Consider the following 16,570-nt stretch of genomic DNA (forward strand, 5'->3'; position numbering starts at 1 on the left):
GCACTAGAAATAGGAGTTTTCTATGCCCTCCTGAAAGAATAAATACACACACCGTTTCTGGATCATAAATTACCATTCGTTTGTAACAGTGACAGTCCTGCACACAGGTTTAAAGGTGGCACAAAGCACACTTTATGCACCCAGCAGAACTGTTGCCATACTGACACTTGTTAAGCACTGAACTACAGCCTTACATATATCTAAAGTGGTCCCTGACAGCATCCTCAGACTGGCAGTCAAAGATTCTCTTCTGTACTGCTCCTGGTCACAAATTCAGCTAAAGGAAAATGTTGCTACACAACTCAAGTCACAAAACTAATCCATCAATCAAACAAAATCACTGCTTCATTAATCTCAAATCATAATCCAAAATCTGAGACCAGTAACAGACTTGTTCTATCCCGAATTTTGTGAGCATTTACATGCATAGTTTCACCGACTTCAACAGGATTAATTACATGCAGTTTTCACTGAAGTTATTAGCGCAGTAAACTATGAGTGATTTGGCAGCTTCTCTTGCTCTGGCACTAATATATTTAAAAGTGGTTTCTTCCATGTTTCTCTTATGATTACAGAGCATATTTTTCCCCTTTTAATCACAGATAAGTAACTGCAAAGTTCAGATGGCAAACGCAACACGTACAGCTTTCATTTTGTACCTCTGCCTGGCGATAATCCTGAAGTCTGGAAAATTCATCTGCAAAGTTTTTCAGTCCAACTTTTAAGTTTGGTGTCTCTGTGGCTGCATATGCATATATTTCATTTACTAGAAGATCTGCTTTGTCTCGTAGTCTGGCAGTTTTACGTACATATCCAGCAAATATTTGGCACAATTCTCCAAAATGTTTTTCCACATTTGAAACAGCATCTTGTATTTGTCTCGTTTGATTGTCCCTAGATACCAAGGAGAACGAAAAAGAAGGAGGAGGGAAAAAATGTTTACAATGCATACAGCATAGAAACCATATAATTACACAGTGAATAATTTATATGCGATTTGGATATTTCATTTCACTGCTAAACACAGACCTACTCTTAACAATGTAACGTGCTAACGTCACGTTCTAGCAGAACACATTCTTATGATTAACAAAATAAAGCTGGATTGGTATTTACTGACCCGATGGGGAAAACCCAAATCACAAAAGTCATCTCTCAGAAGCCTTCCTACTGCGGTTTAACAACAAAGTTCGGGATTACTGTTACTGATATAACAGTGCTAACATCCGCAGGTCTCAAATGAGACAGGGTTACACGGCTTCCTGCAGCACTCTGCAATCTATATGGCCAAATGATGGGTTGAGGAATCGGGCAACAGAGGGCAAATAAGAAATACGAGGGGGAAAAAAATTAGTAGTACTTTAGGACTGAGCAACAACGCAGTCACTTCAGACAAAGTACGCCTTCAGGAAATAAAAAGTATTGCTAAGGGGAGAAAACAGGCTGCTTCGCTGCAAACTACCTCAATGACGCTTCCAAGCAGACCTCACGCTTTCATATATAAAAATAGAAAATAAATCCAAGTTATTTAGCCCTTCAGGACATGCTTGAGCATAGAACCACCAGAATAGCAAAGATTTCACACTGTGCACCTCCACAAGGCGCCTCTCCTCTCCCACCTCACTGGAAGGGCCTCGTGTTTAGAAGCATGCCATTCCCGGCGGGCGCCCTCGGCGCGGTTCCTCAGCCCTCTGGCAATTTTAATGCCGCTGTGCTCCTACAGATAACGCTTTTAGGGCACGAAACGCACCATTTCCTTAAAGGAGGGTGCGACAAGTTTTGTGTTTGTATTTATTTTGTACCCCTCCTAACTCTTCGTTCTTCAAGACCGCCCAGAGGCGATCGCAAACTTACCGCCCGACTATGAGGTAAGTCTCTAACTCAGCCCAGAGCACCGCGCACTCCGCAAGGCGGCCGAGAGCAGCAGCAAGGCGGGCTCCCGGACCCGCTCCCCGGCACCGCGACCGAACCGGGGCCTTCCCCCAACCCGGCCAAGCTGGGAAAGACGGGCAGAGACCCCTAACAGAGCGCAGTTACCCCCACAGCCAAACCCCAGCCACCCACCCACGAGGCCCGGGACCCCTCTTTTCCCTTCCCGCAGCCCCGAGCCCCGCCCCGCCCGCCGTTACCTGGCGTCCAGCCCGCGGCCCAGCATCATCATGGCGGCGGCGGCCCGGCGGGAAGGAGGCGGGCTCGGCGTGCGCTCGGTTTCCTTGGACACCCACAACCGCCCGCCCCCCGCCCCGCCCCGCCACGGGATGGAGGGGGTCGGCTGAGGGGAGTTTTTAGGTGGTATCACTGATATGGTTAATGGTACCAGTGGTCTTGCACTAGTGGTTGTCAGCGCAACAAGACACAAAAGAGTAACGACTAAAGTAGGGTATTTTCAGCTACTGCAAACTAAATCTACTTCAGTTCTAAAGTACAGGACTTGTGTAGGCATTTAAAAACATAACTTGTTTATGCTGATTTTGCACGTAATTCGGCTTAACGTGATGCTCCAGATAGTCCTAGAATGTGTGGCCTAGCAGCTCCAGCTGCACATAAAAGGTTGGAAAGAATTACTTTAATGTCATAAGGGCCTGTTGAAATTTTGAGTCATCAGAGCGCACACAAGAGCACAAGCTGCATAAATCACGGAGTGGAAACATATTTTTGTACTACGATTCAGAAGTAATTATGATGTTGAAAATAATGCCAAATTTCCTGCTTATTACCTCTAAGTAAGTATCTAGAATAACATAGTGCAGATGATGATATCTTACAAATGGCAAATTCTAAAGATAAGAAAGCTTTGAAATATCCAATTGACAGTGTTTTCCAATATTCCTCCAGAGCACAAGCAACTAACAAGGTTTATGATGATGTCTGTTTATATTGTGGTATCAATTTAAGCTCTCAGTGAGAAATCTCCCTGCAGCTTCTCCCCTCAAAAGGAACTCAAGTAAATTCCCTGCACTTTTGTACTGAGAAATAGTATAAAACTCCAGCTGTCTGCAGTGGCAGTAAAGAATTGTCTGTCATAGCTGGGTGGAAAAAACATGATATACATGAATCTGGAGTAACTTCAAGCACACAAGTTGGGATAGAATTTATTCAGTAGTATTCAGAGAACACTGCAGTCATTGATAAGGTAGAACCCTTCTACTGGACTGAATTTTGCATCAATGAGTTTATCCTAGACATATATGTCAAATACCAGAAGAATACTCAAGTCACCCATTTAAATTCACTTATGTTGCATGTATGGCATAGTAATGCCAAACAGATCCACAGCAGTCTGGAGGCTTATCCGTGCATATTTCTATGATGGAGTCTCTGTAATTGATTAGCTGTGTGTGTGTTTGTGTGACTGCTTCTTTTCTGCTTATCATGGTTTGTATCTTAATAATATTTTTTACATTATTTAATTATTATTTTCAATAGTTTTCCATTTTCTCCTCCACCTGTGCTGCCCAACCCTATTATCTGCATAGAAAGGCAATCACTGTAGACCTTGAACGTCAAATAACATTAATTTTAACATATGCGTTTAGCTCACAGTGGATTGGGCCTTTGAGATTTAATAACTTCAAGACCTTCCTTCTACTGCAACATTTCCTCTTTTCCTGTAATTTCCCAAATTTGGGTTTGCAGTTCTCTTACTTAAGGCAGGAACTACACCATCCTCTCTGTTTTTTTCTCAAGAACAAGAGGCAGTTTCTGAGAACTGCTCTTCCCTAACCCACGATTCTCTAAGTTCCAGATACTGTAATTAAAAATCAGTTAGTTTGTTACAGAAAAATATGACAACATAATAAGAAAAAAAAGCAATACATCGTGTCCTCAGACTAATCCCTGTAGGCAGGTGTAACCTTCTGTAATCCACTGTGTCAGTATCGGTTAGAATATATAAGCCTCTGATCATTTATGAATGTCTGTTGTATCCTTAATTCTTTAAAAGAGCTTCGTCCTCTGTCAGAGGTAAGACTAGCAGGTATCTCTGATCTCTTTCATTACAGACACTCATACTTCTATAAAGTTATGTATTTTATAAGCAGAGTTCTTATTCTTGCTTTCTTGCTTACCGTGGAGTAAACATTTTTGCTTCTATGCTTCTCTCTGTGCAAACTGAGTCTGAAGGTGAAAGGCAAAATATGCTGCTATATGAAGCTTTTTGATGTCTTGTTTTCAAGTGATTTGTAAGAAAGTATGGCTTTGTCTCAATCTGACTGTCATTTTCTTATGAAGTAAGTGTGAGTCAACAAGAACAAGCAACTGAGAATTCTTTCTCAATTTCATATTGGTGGTGATCCACTTTGCTGCTTGAGAAACACTGGAGAGTTGAAAGTTCTCTTTGTTGATCTAGGAAACTACAGCCCAGTCTCTGTTGCTGGAAAGGTGATGGAACAGCTTGTGCTGGGTGACATCTCCAGGCAATTGGAAGAGAAGAAGTTTATCAGGAGTAGTCCAGGTTCACCAGGTGGAGGCCACGTTTGAACAACCTGGTAGCCTTCTGTGATGTCATCACTGGCTGGGTAGACGGGGGGAGAGCAGTGGATGTAGTCTACCTTGATTTCAGCAAGGCATTTGACACTGTCTCAGATATCCTTATAACAAAGCTGAGGAAGTGTGGGATAGATGACTGGGTGGCGAGGTGGCTGACTGACAGAGCTCAGAGGGTTGTGATTATCAGTGCAGAAACCAGCTGGAGGCCTGTATTTAGCAGTGTTCCTCAGGGGTTGGTGCTGGGTCTGGTGTTGTGCTCCATCTTCATCAGTGACCTTGATGAGAGGATAGTGACCACCCCCAGCAAGTTTGCTAATGATACAAAGCTGGAAGGAATGGTTGGCACACCAGAAGGCTGTACTGCCATTCAATGAGACCTAGACAGGCTGGAGAGCTGGGAAGAGGAGAACAAGATGAGGTTTAACAAGAGCAAGTGTAGAGTCTTTCACCTAGGGAAGAATAACCACATGTACCAGTACAGGTTGGGGGATGACCTGATTGAGAGGAGCTCTGCAGAGAAGGACCTAGGGGTTCTCGTGGACAACAGTTTGACCATGAGGCCAGAAGTGTGCCCTGATGGCCAAGAAGACCAGTGGTATCCTGGGATGCATTAAAAAAACCGTGGTCAAGCAGGTGAAGGGAGGTGATCCTCCTGCTCTTCTCTGCCCTGGCGAGACCTGACATGGAGTACTGTGTCCAGTTCTGGGCTCCTCGGTAAAAAGAAGATGGGGATCTCCTGGAGAGAGTCCTGTGGAGGGCCACAAAGATGATGAAAATCCTGGAGCACCTCTCTTATAAGGAAAGCCTGAGTGACCTGGCTGTTCAGCCTTGAGAAAGACTGACAGGGGATCTGATCAGTGTCTATAAATATCTAAGGTGTGGGAGGCAAAGGGAGGTGGCCAGACTCTTTTCAGTAGTGTGTGGCAACAGGACAATGGGAAAAGACCACAAACTGAAGCAGAGGAAGTTCCACAGAACATAAGAACTTCTTCACAGTGAGGGTGACGGAGCACTGGAACAGGCTGCCCAGGGAGGTTGTAGAGTCTCTTTCACTGGAGATATTCAAGACCCGCCTGGATGCCTACCTGTGCAACCTGGTGTAGGGAGCCTGTTTTGCAGGGAGGTTGGACTTGACGATATCTTGAGGTCTCTTCCATCCCCTGCAGTTCTGTGATTCTGTGATTCTTTGTTTCCCCATTCAGCAGGTAGGAAATTCCTCCTAGATCCATCATGACTAAAGTGAGTGAAGCTGGAAGAACTGTGAGCTGGACAGAGCTCTTCCAAGTGGGTCAGGCATCTGCAGCACATCCTGGGTGCGATACCTCTGATGGAAGTTTCTTCATGTTTTCTATGCAAGACTCAAACTGGAGCTGTGGCAGGGTTCCTGAAAGAAGTCTGTGCTGCTCTTTAGGAATGTGCTTCTACTCAGGGCAGGTTACTAAACTGCTTCTTGTATAAGGAAATGCTTTCCAGAGATCCCACAGCAAGTGGCAGGGGTAGCTCGTGCCCTCAGTGCAATTACTGGCTCAGCTCTGGTATCAGGGCAGACTGGCTGCATCCGTGCTGCAGGCCTAGATGTCTCCTCTGGGCCTCTTCGGCGCCGCAGTGGCTGAAATAATGCAAAGGCACAAAATAGCCCTCCTGAGTGTTTTTATAGCATGGAACTGAGGCTATATATGTCCTGGGATGTGGTTTATGAGATATTTGAGGGGCAAAATTTGCTGTAATAAAGTTGAAGGATTGTAAAGAACAGAGGGAGTCAACTGGAGAGCGGAAGAAGCAGACCTGATGTAGCTTCAACCACAATGACTTTTCTATCCTTCCTTGGAGAATATTGTTCCCAGAACTGTGCACAGACTTTGTCTGAGAGAGACCCATTTGAAGCTGCCTAGAGTGAGGGAAGGATGAGATAATTCTCCAGCACTTGGTTGGATCACATGTCCCTACATCATTTAGCAGCCCAGATAATGTTTTTCACTCAGAGGGCCTCTTCCAGATACACCTAGGGCCACTCTTGGCTGTTTGCTGACTACAGGACCTGCAGTCCTGCTTTTCTGGGTAACCTTGAGTTTGTTCTCAGAATATTATAAATATCCCACAAGGCTTGAAATGGAAATTGATATTGGTTTCATTTAAGTCTCTGACAGTTTTTTTGTTGCTTATTTTTTTAATCTTTTAATTTTACACTATTCTGTTTCCAACAAACATCTGTAACAGGAATATTCTTTGCAGCTGAAGCAGGTTGTGCTGAAGACACTGGTATGTGGTAACAGCCACCACTTGGTGGCATCCCCTCCATGCTTTATTTAGCTGCCAACTGCAGCCAGTGAGCTCAGAAAACTTTCTAAGTTCCTGATTTATTGTTCTTTGTGAGTATATAAAATGGGTAGCCTTGCACTAATATCGACTGATATGCTCAGAAACTGAAATATGCGTGATACACCTTTAGTGTGTGAGTATACACATTTACAGGTATTGCAGTTAAATCAAGTAATTAAAGTCTGTCCTTATGCAGTTTTTTGGAAGGCAGCTGTTTATTCACAGTCTGCATAAACTCCTGGCCCCTTGGTTTTGCCTTTGTCGTGAACCTCAGTTAAAAATAAGCTTTCATGTTAGATAAGTTGATTAGAAATAAAAATAACATATAGGATGTATTTGAAATGGGTTCTTGGATCTCTGATTTGTACTTTTCAAAGGAAGAGGTACAACATTTAAATTGCTAATAAATTGAGGTTTATGAGGAGATAAAATGTAAGCGTCTGCAGATTCAACTTACCTAACTTGGCAACCTGATAATCAAAGAGTCATTATTTATAATGCTCTAATAAACTAATAAAGATCCCTACAACTTTAGGGGAGAAGGAAAAAAGCTATTAATAAATTACACATAATTAAAACTTGCTGGCATATTTTATGATGATTTCAGCATAATCTGATGTTTTTCCCCTTCCTCCTCTCTGTGCTCTGAGTCAGCGCAATGTGGGTTGCACTTAGCAAAATACAGTAATGATTCTCTTTTGCTAATTTTCAGTTTTATTAAACAGGGTAGGGAAATTATCTGAGTTAATTTCCACTGTGAAGTTAACTCTGACAGTCTGAGGAGCAATACCTAGAAACATCCCAGATTTCCACCAGAATAATCAGACATTATCAAACTACTCTGAGTTGAGAGAATACTTCAAAATTCCCAATACCTTATAGGACATCTCACCTCTCTGTTCCTTCTATTTGAGAGCTGTTATCAGAGCGCCAACTGAACGAACTACAGAGTAGAAATCGATGATCATTATCAGTTGTATTATACATAAACACATAATTTACTGTTTATGCAGAGCAAATAAAATGTTTCAGCATTTCTTTGCATTGTTTTTGCATGCATCCCAAAAAATGTGGCTATTTGGAGAATGCCAAAGTGTGTGCAATAGTCTGCTTCTAGAGGGCAGCAAATGACTGCCTTTTAGCTACAAGAGAAAATCCAAAACTCACATACAGTTTTACTGGCAAAACCAAAGGCACAATCCAACATCTTGTAGTTAATGTCAGACTTCCCATTTTCTTCGATGGTTACAGGAGCCCCAGTTGCCTTCCTTGCTGTCTTTGCCCCCCGCTTTTTAAGTGGATAAATACTTCACATAGAATACATTAGACTCCCGTTAAGCAGTCATTATTTATTTCTTCTATCTTTTAAACAGAGTGAAATGAACAATGAGCGCAAGCCTTACATTTCTATTAACTTTCTGTGGCTACAATTCACTTGACATTAAAAAAAGTATGCGGCATAACTGTGATAGCATTTAACTAAATGTAACTTTATTTCTTTCTTTAACCTGCTTTATTTTGTGGTATTTAGAGGAATGTGAAAGATTTTTTAATGCTCATGCCGATACATGGTAGATGAGGATTGCGCAGTGTTTCCCCCTTTCCTGGAAAAAAAACAAACAAAAAAGCCAATGATGGATTCACAAGCGTTGCTTAATGTGATTTCAAAAAAGAGATGATATGTAAAAGTTTTATTTTAATTACAATCAACTTTGATATATTCATACATCTTTCTGTAGTCCCCTTTACAGTAGCACATGTAAGCATATATCAGTAGTCAATAAAAACAGTGATAAATTGCCTCAAGATCTCATAATCATTTCATTTCTCTTGTTCTGTCTCAGTAGAAGTTATTCTAACTTTGTAGCCCTTTCGATCCTTCCCTCTTCTCTCAGGAAAATAAAATAATATATATATATGTATATACATATATATACATATATATACATAATTTCTTCTCAAAATTATTATTAGTTGAATTCATGCCAGAGGAATGGAAACTGATCACGTTGCAGCTTCTTTAGAGGCTGCAGATATAAGCTGTTGACATCGCGGAGCTTTTCTAACGTATGCTTTATTCCTCATTGCTACCTATGAACGTGGAAAGGTGAAAACAGTCATAGCTCAGTTCATGCTGATAATGCAAAGTCTGCATTGCCGCCTAAGAATGTAGTTTGTGTGTCCTCTGGCCTAGAGGGCAATTTTACCAAATATCAGAACTTCAGAAATGACAGCCGATGTAACAGAATCAGGCCCTCGTGATCATAATTGCAGCACTACACAGGTCAGCAAACGGGATTGTTCACATCTACACTGAGGAACGCTCTTTGTATCTGAGAAACATCTCTTGGTTATGGGAAAGCAATTATGGATCATACGTGCAGCACTCTTGCCATGTCTGGCTGTTGCTGAGCGAACTCACTCCTTTCCAGTGCTGTGAGTCCAGGACCACTGGGAGGAAGGAAGGTGTGTGCTGTGTGCCATGGCTGTTTTGGAGTCTGACAAAAGCCTACAGCTATTTCCTTTGTCTAGATGCATTGTTTACTTGTTCCACCAGTGAACGATTCCAGTGGCATATCTGGTGCAAACTGGATCTCATTTCAATCACATTAAAAGAAATTGCACTGGAATTACCTTTTCCAGTTCTGCATTAGTTCTTACCCTTGTTTTCAGCGCAAGCTCTGGCTATCTGTATCAGAAACCATTCACACTTCTGATTCAATTTTCTAATAGAGACAAGTCTAAAGAGTGACTCTCACCATAGTTTCAATTTTTTTCTTTTCAGTGGTTATGAATAAAACATAATGTAAGGGGGGAAAAGAAAAGCTTTTGTTGTCTCTTCTGAAGTGTACAAAGGGAACATAGAATATTCCGTGTGACTTAGTGCCTGAAAAAATCACAGCAAGGCTTCTAGAAGAGTCAAGAGGTGAAACACTTTAGCTGGATATGATATCTTTGAGATGTCTTTAGCAGGGAAATACTGTAGAATTTTCACCCGTATAAAGAGAATTTTTGTTCTTCTCCAAGGATTATATTTAATTTTTGGCAGTGCGTGTATCTAAAAGTGATGATTGTAGTGGCATAGTTGTTTCTCAGAATAATTACTCGTTTCTCATTTCTGAAATATTTGCAAAGATACTGGCCCACAGCATGTTGCAGTTTAGGCTACTTAGTGTATTACTTCTTGGCTGCTTATGTCTTCAGCATATGGTACTTTATTGTGTTGGCCACAGAAATGTTCCATAGTCTTGCAGTAGCATTGAGCGTGGTTCTGTGGCTTTCAACTTTCATTATGTTTAATAACTGTTGCATATACACCAAATAGCATTTCCCGTATTTAAACCGCGGTTCCGCTCTGAAATGTGATGATTTTAAGACGATAGCAACTAATTCAGCAAATAAGTTCCTTGTGCTAGCTGCATCATAACTGACTGCTGACAAAACCAGATTTCGCTCTCTGTCCCCCTGTTAGCCAGGCAAGGACCACTGCTAGTGCCCACTTGTCCACGTGCTGTATCCAGGGCTATGTGTACTTCTGCATGACAGCTCTGTGAGCTAATAAGCTACCACTAAGGATATCTGCTTCAGCTGAGGTTTTTATACAGTTACTATTTGTTAAATTTTCAGTCAAGTTTTAAATAGATCTCAGTAGACAAACTCAATCTTTTATTCCCATTTCAGGAATGAAATCCAAATTGAATAATTTAAAAATCCGGGAATCGCTTCTGTGTTTTTCTTTCTCGTGATGTAGAATACATTTTCTCTATGATTATACGGAGGTAGGGGTTTTTGCTTTGTTTCATGCAGTTTACAGGGTTTTGTTTCCAGCCCTTTTAAAATAGCCACGCTTTCACTTTGTTCTCTGAGCAGACAAGTAAATAAGCCAGCTTGACAGCTCCAGTGCAAAGCAATCAGAAAGCTAAAGGCTGAGATAACCAAGCAAAATTTGAGACTGAGTTCAGAGGTGTCAGTACCTTTCCAGTTTATGGCTCTATTGGGCATAACTATGCTGTGGGCACAAAAGCTGAGGAGACAGCTTTTTCTCTGCTGCTTTTGGAGATGGAGCTCAGTGAAAGGAGCAAGACATAGTGCTGGCACTGAGAGCTGCCCCAGATGTGTTGCATAACAGCTAGGGTGGCTGGCAGATCTGAGCTGGTCATGTGCAGGTCAGCTCACCGAGAAGCCCATTCTTTGGGCAAGGAGATCACTTCATATTCATACAGGGAATTTATTATGATCAGTTCTCAGTTTATTGCACAAAACAGAAAACAAGTGGGAAGCTAGTGCTTCTAAAGTAATAAAATTGGCCATCTTTGTAAACCACCACCACCAACAAATACCTCTTAAGACTGACAGAAATAAAATATGTGGAATTAGCCATTGTTGCTGCTTTGAATTTGCTAAAATATCCATCCCATTTCTCACCAAGAGCACATATGGAGGCAATCTTGCTGTAGTGTAACATGAGCTGCAATAAAGTCATCCGCATTTGTTAATGGTCACAAACTCTCCACTTTCATATGTTGGAGTTTCATGCACACGCACACTGGCAGGCATGCATTACAAATCATTTCCAGTTCAAGAAGACATTAAAAACTTACTTGAAACTGAGATTTTTGCTCTATTGCATTTGAAATAACTTTGTTCTATGCATGCTATGAGCACTCACTTCACATTCTCCATGAGACATTGTCATCAGACAAATAAGTCATACTGCACTTTTCCTGTAGATTCCTTAAATTATTGGGATCTTATTTGATTTATCACATGAATAATGTATAAGATACCTCAGTCAAGCAAACCTTAAGAGAGCAATGCTAATCACTGAAACTGTTGGCTAAACCTTGTTTTCAGTGACCATGTCAGCCCAAAGAAACCACATCATTTAACAAAAGCCAACCTCGCATCTAAGAAGAAAATGCCATACAAATTTTAGCTGAGACTACAATAATGTTCACACCAAAAGTAGAAAATAATGCACATTCTTGCCCTTTAAAATACTGTACTATGCCTGGCCTCTGTGTTTTTTTTCACATAGTGGACATTCAAGAAAAATACTTCTGGAAGAGTGATGCTACCAGCTGTTGCAATAGACTCATGATATGCTTACTGCAAAGGTAAGGCTTTGAAATGTGGTGCTAAGTGTGTTTTTAGGCAGACTTTGGAGATGAAGCTCTTCCTGGAGAGGTTTTCACCCTGCCTGCCCTGCTGCCAGTTAGAGCCCAGCTCAAGCTGCTGGGAGGGCAGCAGCGTGGGAGTACTTCAAAAAGCTGCCAGGGAATTGCTCAAAGGTCGTCCAAAACTTGCTTAACAGTTCTTGCCATCACTCACAGAGCTCAACTGGTAATGACAACAGATTATAGCTAAAATGATGCTTATTGTGGTAAAAATATATTCTTTTTCTTTTTTTTCTTTTTTTTTTTTTTCAATTGAAAATACAAAGACTTTTAAAAATATGCATGCTTTTTGCTTTTAACTAAAATCATGGAAATACCAAAATGCTTTCCATAATTGCTTTTAACTACAGTTTAAAGCAGAATCATCCAGCATCTGCATGATTATCTTCAAGACATTAATAATACTCCATTAGCAGTGTCTCCAATGCTTTGTGAGAGACTCCAGCTTTGAACTTTGGTGATGTATCATCATGATAGTGTACATTTATTGCAGATAATGCAGAGGTAAAATGTATACAGATTAATGGAAAATCAGAAAGATTATTTGTTTTCAACTAATTGTTTAGTTCATGTACTACATAACGCAGCAAATTCTCTGATAGCCGCATTGTTATTTATTCTTAAGGTTGTGTAATTTAGGTTTTCATACACTGCATCTGTCAGAGAGTTTAAGGGTTACAAGGGAGATTTAATTTTGTCAGCCTCGAAGATGAGGAAATAATGAAGCGTGTCCCCACAAGGTGATTAATTCTATATTCTTCAGTTGAACGAATCTCAGTGTTTTGTTGGTTATATAAATTACTGTCAGATAGGGACTGCATAACTGCAATTTTATAATATTCCAGAAAAAAATGAATGTATGGAAAAGGCTGAAATGTTCTTAATGTAACTGCTTACCTTTCTTTCAAAATGTGCTAAAAGATTCCTATGAACACAATATTAAAGCAGTTTGTTCTTTGTGCACATAATGCATTAGTTAAATAGTGAATTACAACAAAAAGCTTGTGACAAACACTTTGTCCATAGGCATTCTTACATAAAGCAGACTTCTTTGGGAAAGAGAAAAAATGGAAAGTCGTAGCAAGAAAAAAGCAGCTATTAAATCATAAATACGGTTGGAGCAATGCTAATTCACAGAAGATGGAGGATAGAAAGATACTGGGTCCTGGGAGATTCATTTGAGTGAGTGTACTTGTTTTTGGGAGCCAGTAAAACCCTTCTTATCTCTTGTGCAGCAGCAGGAGGATATGTTCCCAGTGCAAACATACTTGGACACTTCACAGAAATCTGCTGAAGATTGATTCTATTAAAGCTGAGCTTCGTTTAAGTTAATTTTGGTTGTATACATAAGGAGTTCTAAGAATTGATTAGAAAGCCAAAAGAGAATGAAATATATTACAACTGTAAAGTATCATTTAAATAATAAATTGATGCTTGTAGGAATTTAATCTTCTATTTGACAGTAACAGGAGTGCATACTTAACAGAAAAAGTGCCTGATATGCTAAAATAAATCATGTTTTTTTCTAAAGTATTCTTTAAAATGAAACAGCCCTCCTTATTTTTTAAATGATTGTTTTTTCCTTGCATACAAGAAAACCTTCATCTGAGGAAGATCCTTTTCCTCAGACTTCATGACCTGTTGTATCTGGAGCAGATTAATGGCATTACTGTTTCTTTTTTTTTTTTGACCATCTCAGCTCATAAGTTGATGATTTTCCTTTTTTTAAGACACTGAAGAATAGAACCAAATTAAAATAGAGAGGATATTTCAACACATAATTCAATGACAGAAAATGATGGTGCACTTGGTGTGCTCTTTCTTTCTGTCAACCCTATGCTCCCCTATTAGGAGTTTGAGGCCCCACTGGTATTTTCACTCAGTTTTTGAATTACACTGCCTGTTTCATCAATATGCTTAATTTGTGGGGCTTTTATATTTTATTTTCAAGTTGCAGCTATCTGACTGTGTCCTGATGTTTGTCTTTGTAGGTGGAAAGCAACTTTCACGACCCTAGTGGGAGTGAGATTGTGAGTTCAGCAAAAGAGTAAAGGAGCAAGAGGCTTGTATGGAGCAATGAGCTTAAGAAGTCCTGATAGAATGTAGAGGTCTGGAGGCACTGGAGAGCTCTTCAGTGAGCCATGTTCTGTGCCTGGCAGAAACTTTTAGTGGCGTCTCATCAGCTGCTCTTTGTTCAAGGAGTCACTTTTTTCCCTTTTTCTCCAAATCCAGTCAGTCATCTAGTTTCCATGGACAGTCAGGAAGCTCCCCAACCTCTTTGATTCAGGGCTGGTGGCACAGGTCTATAGCCCCAGCCAGCCAGGACGGGCAGAGGGCGAACTGCTTGCAGCACCTTGTTGGGGCTCCTCTTAGCTTGTTTGAAGCCCCTGAGTGTTTTACCTGCTAAGCACTGTGTGCATGCACAGAGGAGAGGCATGCCTTGAAGGTTTACCTCACAAGTTATGGGATGCCTGGCACGAGCTGAAGGCGAGGCCTTGCTGGCTGCCTTTGTGTCAGCTGAGCGCAGTGGTAGGAAGATATGCTGGATAACAAAAGGTGGATGATGTGTGAAATTACAGCTGAGAGCTAAACATATCCAGATCCTGGGAATTCTTTTGAAGGCAACAGTGCATAGGATAACTTTGAAACTGAAAGCTGAGCATCTGTTTTTCCTTGAGTTTGTGGCCTTTGACTCATGTCAGCCCCAGTTCTGCAGCCGTGGGAAGGTGAGAGGAGAGACACCACATCTGAGAAGGCAGTGAGCCTACCAAGAGCAACGTAGTGGACTTCTAGGTTTGCAGAAAACTCTTTAAGAGCTGCAGATACACCAGTAAGCCTGGTGGCTACTAGTGGCAGAACTGAACCCTTAAGGTGGGATCCTACTAATAATATGTAATTCATGGCTTTTTTATTTATTTTAAAATGTATTTTAGGTTCTTGAGAGAAACTGAAGTGATCATTAGCTTGCATAGAGCTGACACCAGAAATGAGTCAGAAAGGATCTCGATCTGAGAACATTCGCATTCCTGTAAGGTATGTACATGTGTTCTCAAGCTTGCCTTTTCTTTTCCTGGAAGGGTTTGTTCTGATTCAGTTCATAACACTTTGACTTTCTGATGTTGGGAACTTTTGAAGAGTTGTCAAGAGGCAGAATTGTCTGATTGCCGGGAACCTCTGTACATTCTCAGTGAAAATGTTATGTTTCTCAATAAGAAGAATGTTTGATGAATGTCTAAGTACATTGATGTCTAATTGATTATTATTTCAATCTCAGGCCATGGGAGAGGAGTCATTGTAATGTACAATAATTATTTATAATTATTATATATGTATGTATAATTGTATATATTTATGATTGCTGATGAATAATCATTATTTGTTGTGCATTCTTTTGGAGTGAATGAACAGAGCAATACTGAGTGAAGGAAAATTTGGGGCTTTAAAAAGTTCATTCATCTAGTTACACTGCCACTTCATATACTGATATGCTAGCCTAGTGTTTGCCTCCCTGTGTTTTTCTTAGGACTGCAGTGTGTTCAAAAAAACACATACACAGGGTTGAAAAAATCATGAAACAATTTTGTGGTGGAAATAGTTTTGCTATGGTGATTTCTAATGAGGAGAGGCACTGAAATAGGGGAGTAAGATGACTCAGAAGAAATTGCTGGTCAGAAGCTCCAAAGTGTTTAGGGACTTCTTGTAACATTACCAGGAGCAGTATGGAGCAAAATTTACATTTGAAGCTCTCCTTGTTTTCTGGAATAAGCACTACAGTGAGAGGAGTGGGATGAAGCAAACCTTACGCTTCTTTGCATACTTAACCTGTGAAAACACTGAATGAAAAACAGGCTTTGCAGGCAATATGAAAATCATTAAAGCAAAAGCAGGTCTTCACCTTTATTTTTGGCATGTGTACTGAGTTTCTAACTTTGTAACTGTTTGAACCAGGTCTTCGATTCTTCCTATGTTAATGACCTCTCATTTTCCTCTAAGATCGCATTTTGAAAGTTGCCGTCTTTTTTTCCACTCAGAAGCAGGAACTTAAGCCATTTTGCTGCCTGTAAGATTTCCTATTTATGAAGCCCTGATTGTCAGTGTCTGTGGGCAGGCTTTCTCCCCAGGGTGGACAGGAAGACCACTCCTATCTTGTCAGGAGAGGATACTTTCCAAAACAGTTCTTGCGTTTTTGTGTGTATGTGTGCCTTCTCTCTGAACTCTCAATAGTCATTAGAAAGCAGTTAAACAAAGTTCTCCAGCTGAGACCTATCAGGTTTGTTGTTGAACAGAATTATTCTAGCACAGCATTGCTTTTAGAGAGGATCAAGTTCAGGGCAGATACAGACAGCAGCAACCTGGCAAACTGACAAAATCCATAGTCCTTAAGCTAAAAATATCCATCTCGTTCTGAATGTTTTGTACCTTCTTGTAATCTTTCATGGGAGAGTTTTTTCAATCTACTTTCTGGAATTTTTGAGATCTAATGTTTGCTGAGGCCTCTCAGAGTCCAGTAGTCCCAGCGAAAACCTCAGTATAGCTATCTGTTAAACTTGCCTTGACAGAGAAGGAAGCCAATGTGCTGGGTTATC

The 16,570-nt window shown here is 40.7% G+C and overlaps 1 protein-coding gene and 1 long non-coding RNA gene across 2 annotated transcripts in view; one reads left to right on the plus strand and one right to left on the minus strand.

Annotated features, from left to right (window-relative positions):
- Positions 1–2,242, minus strand: part of CIBAR1 (CBY1 interacting BAR domain containing 1) — a 17,488-nt gene extending 15,246 nt beyond the window's left edge. Inside the window, exons 1-2 of the mRNA XM_072328451.1 lie at positions 2,130–2,242; positions 660–894 (exon numbers count right to left, since the gene is read on the minus strand). Of these exons, the coding sequence (XP_072184552.1) occupies positions 660–894; positions 2,130–2,161 (267 nt within the window). The 5' untranslated portion in view covers positions 2,162–2,242. The remainder of the gene's footprint in view (positions 1–659; positions 895–2,129) is intronic.
- Positions 1,559–14,987, plus strand: LOC140248065 (uncharacterized). Its single transcript, XR_011902801.1, has 3 exons — positions 1,559–1,868; positions 11,846–11,924; positions 14,918–14,987. It is a non-coding gene; the product is annotated as an uncharacterized lncRNA (long non-coding RNA).
- The last annotated feature ends 1,583 nt before the right edge of the window (positions 14,988–16,570 follow it).

This window comes from Excalfactoria chinensis, chromosome 2, assembly GCF_039878825.1.
Source record: "Excalfactoria chinensis isolate bCotChi1 chromosome 2, bCotChi1.hap2, whole genome shotgun sequence".
Classification (NCBI taxonomy): Eukaryota; Metazoa; Chordata; class Aves; order Galliformes; family Phasianidae; genus Excalfactoria; species Excalfactoria chinensis.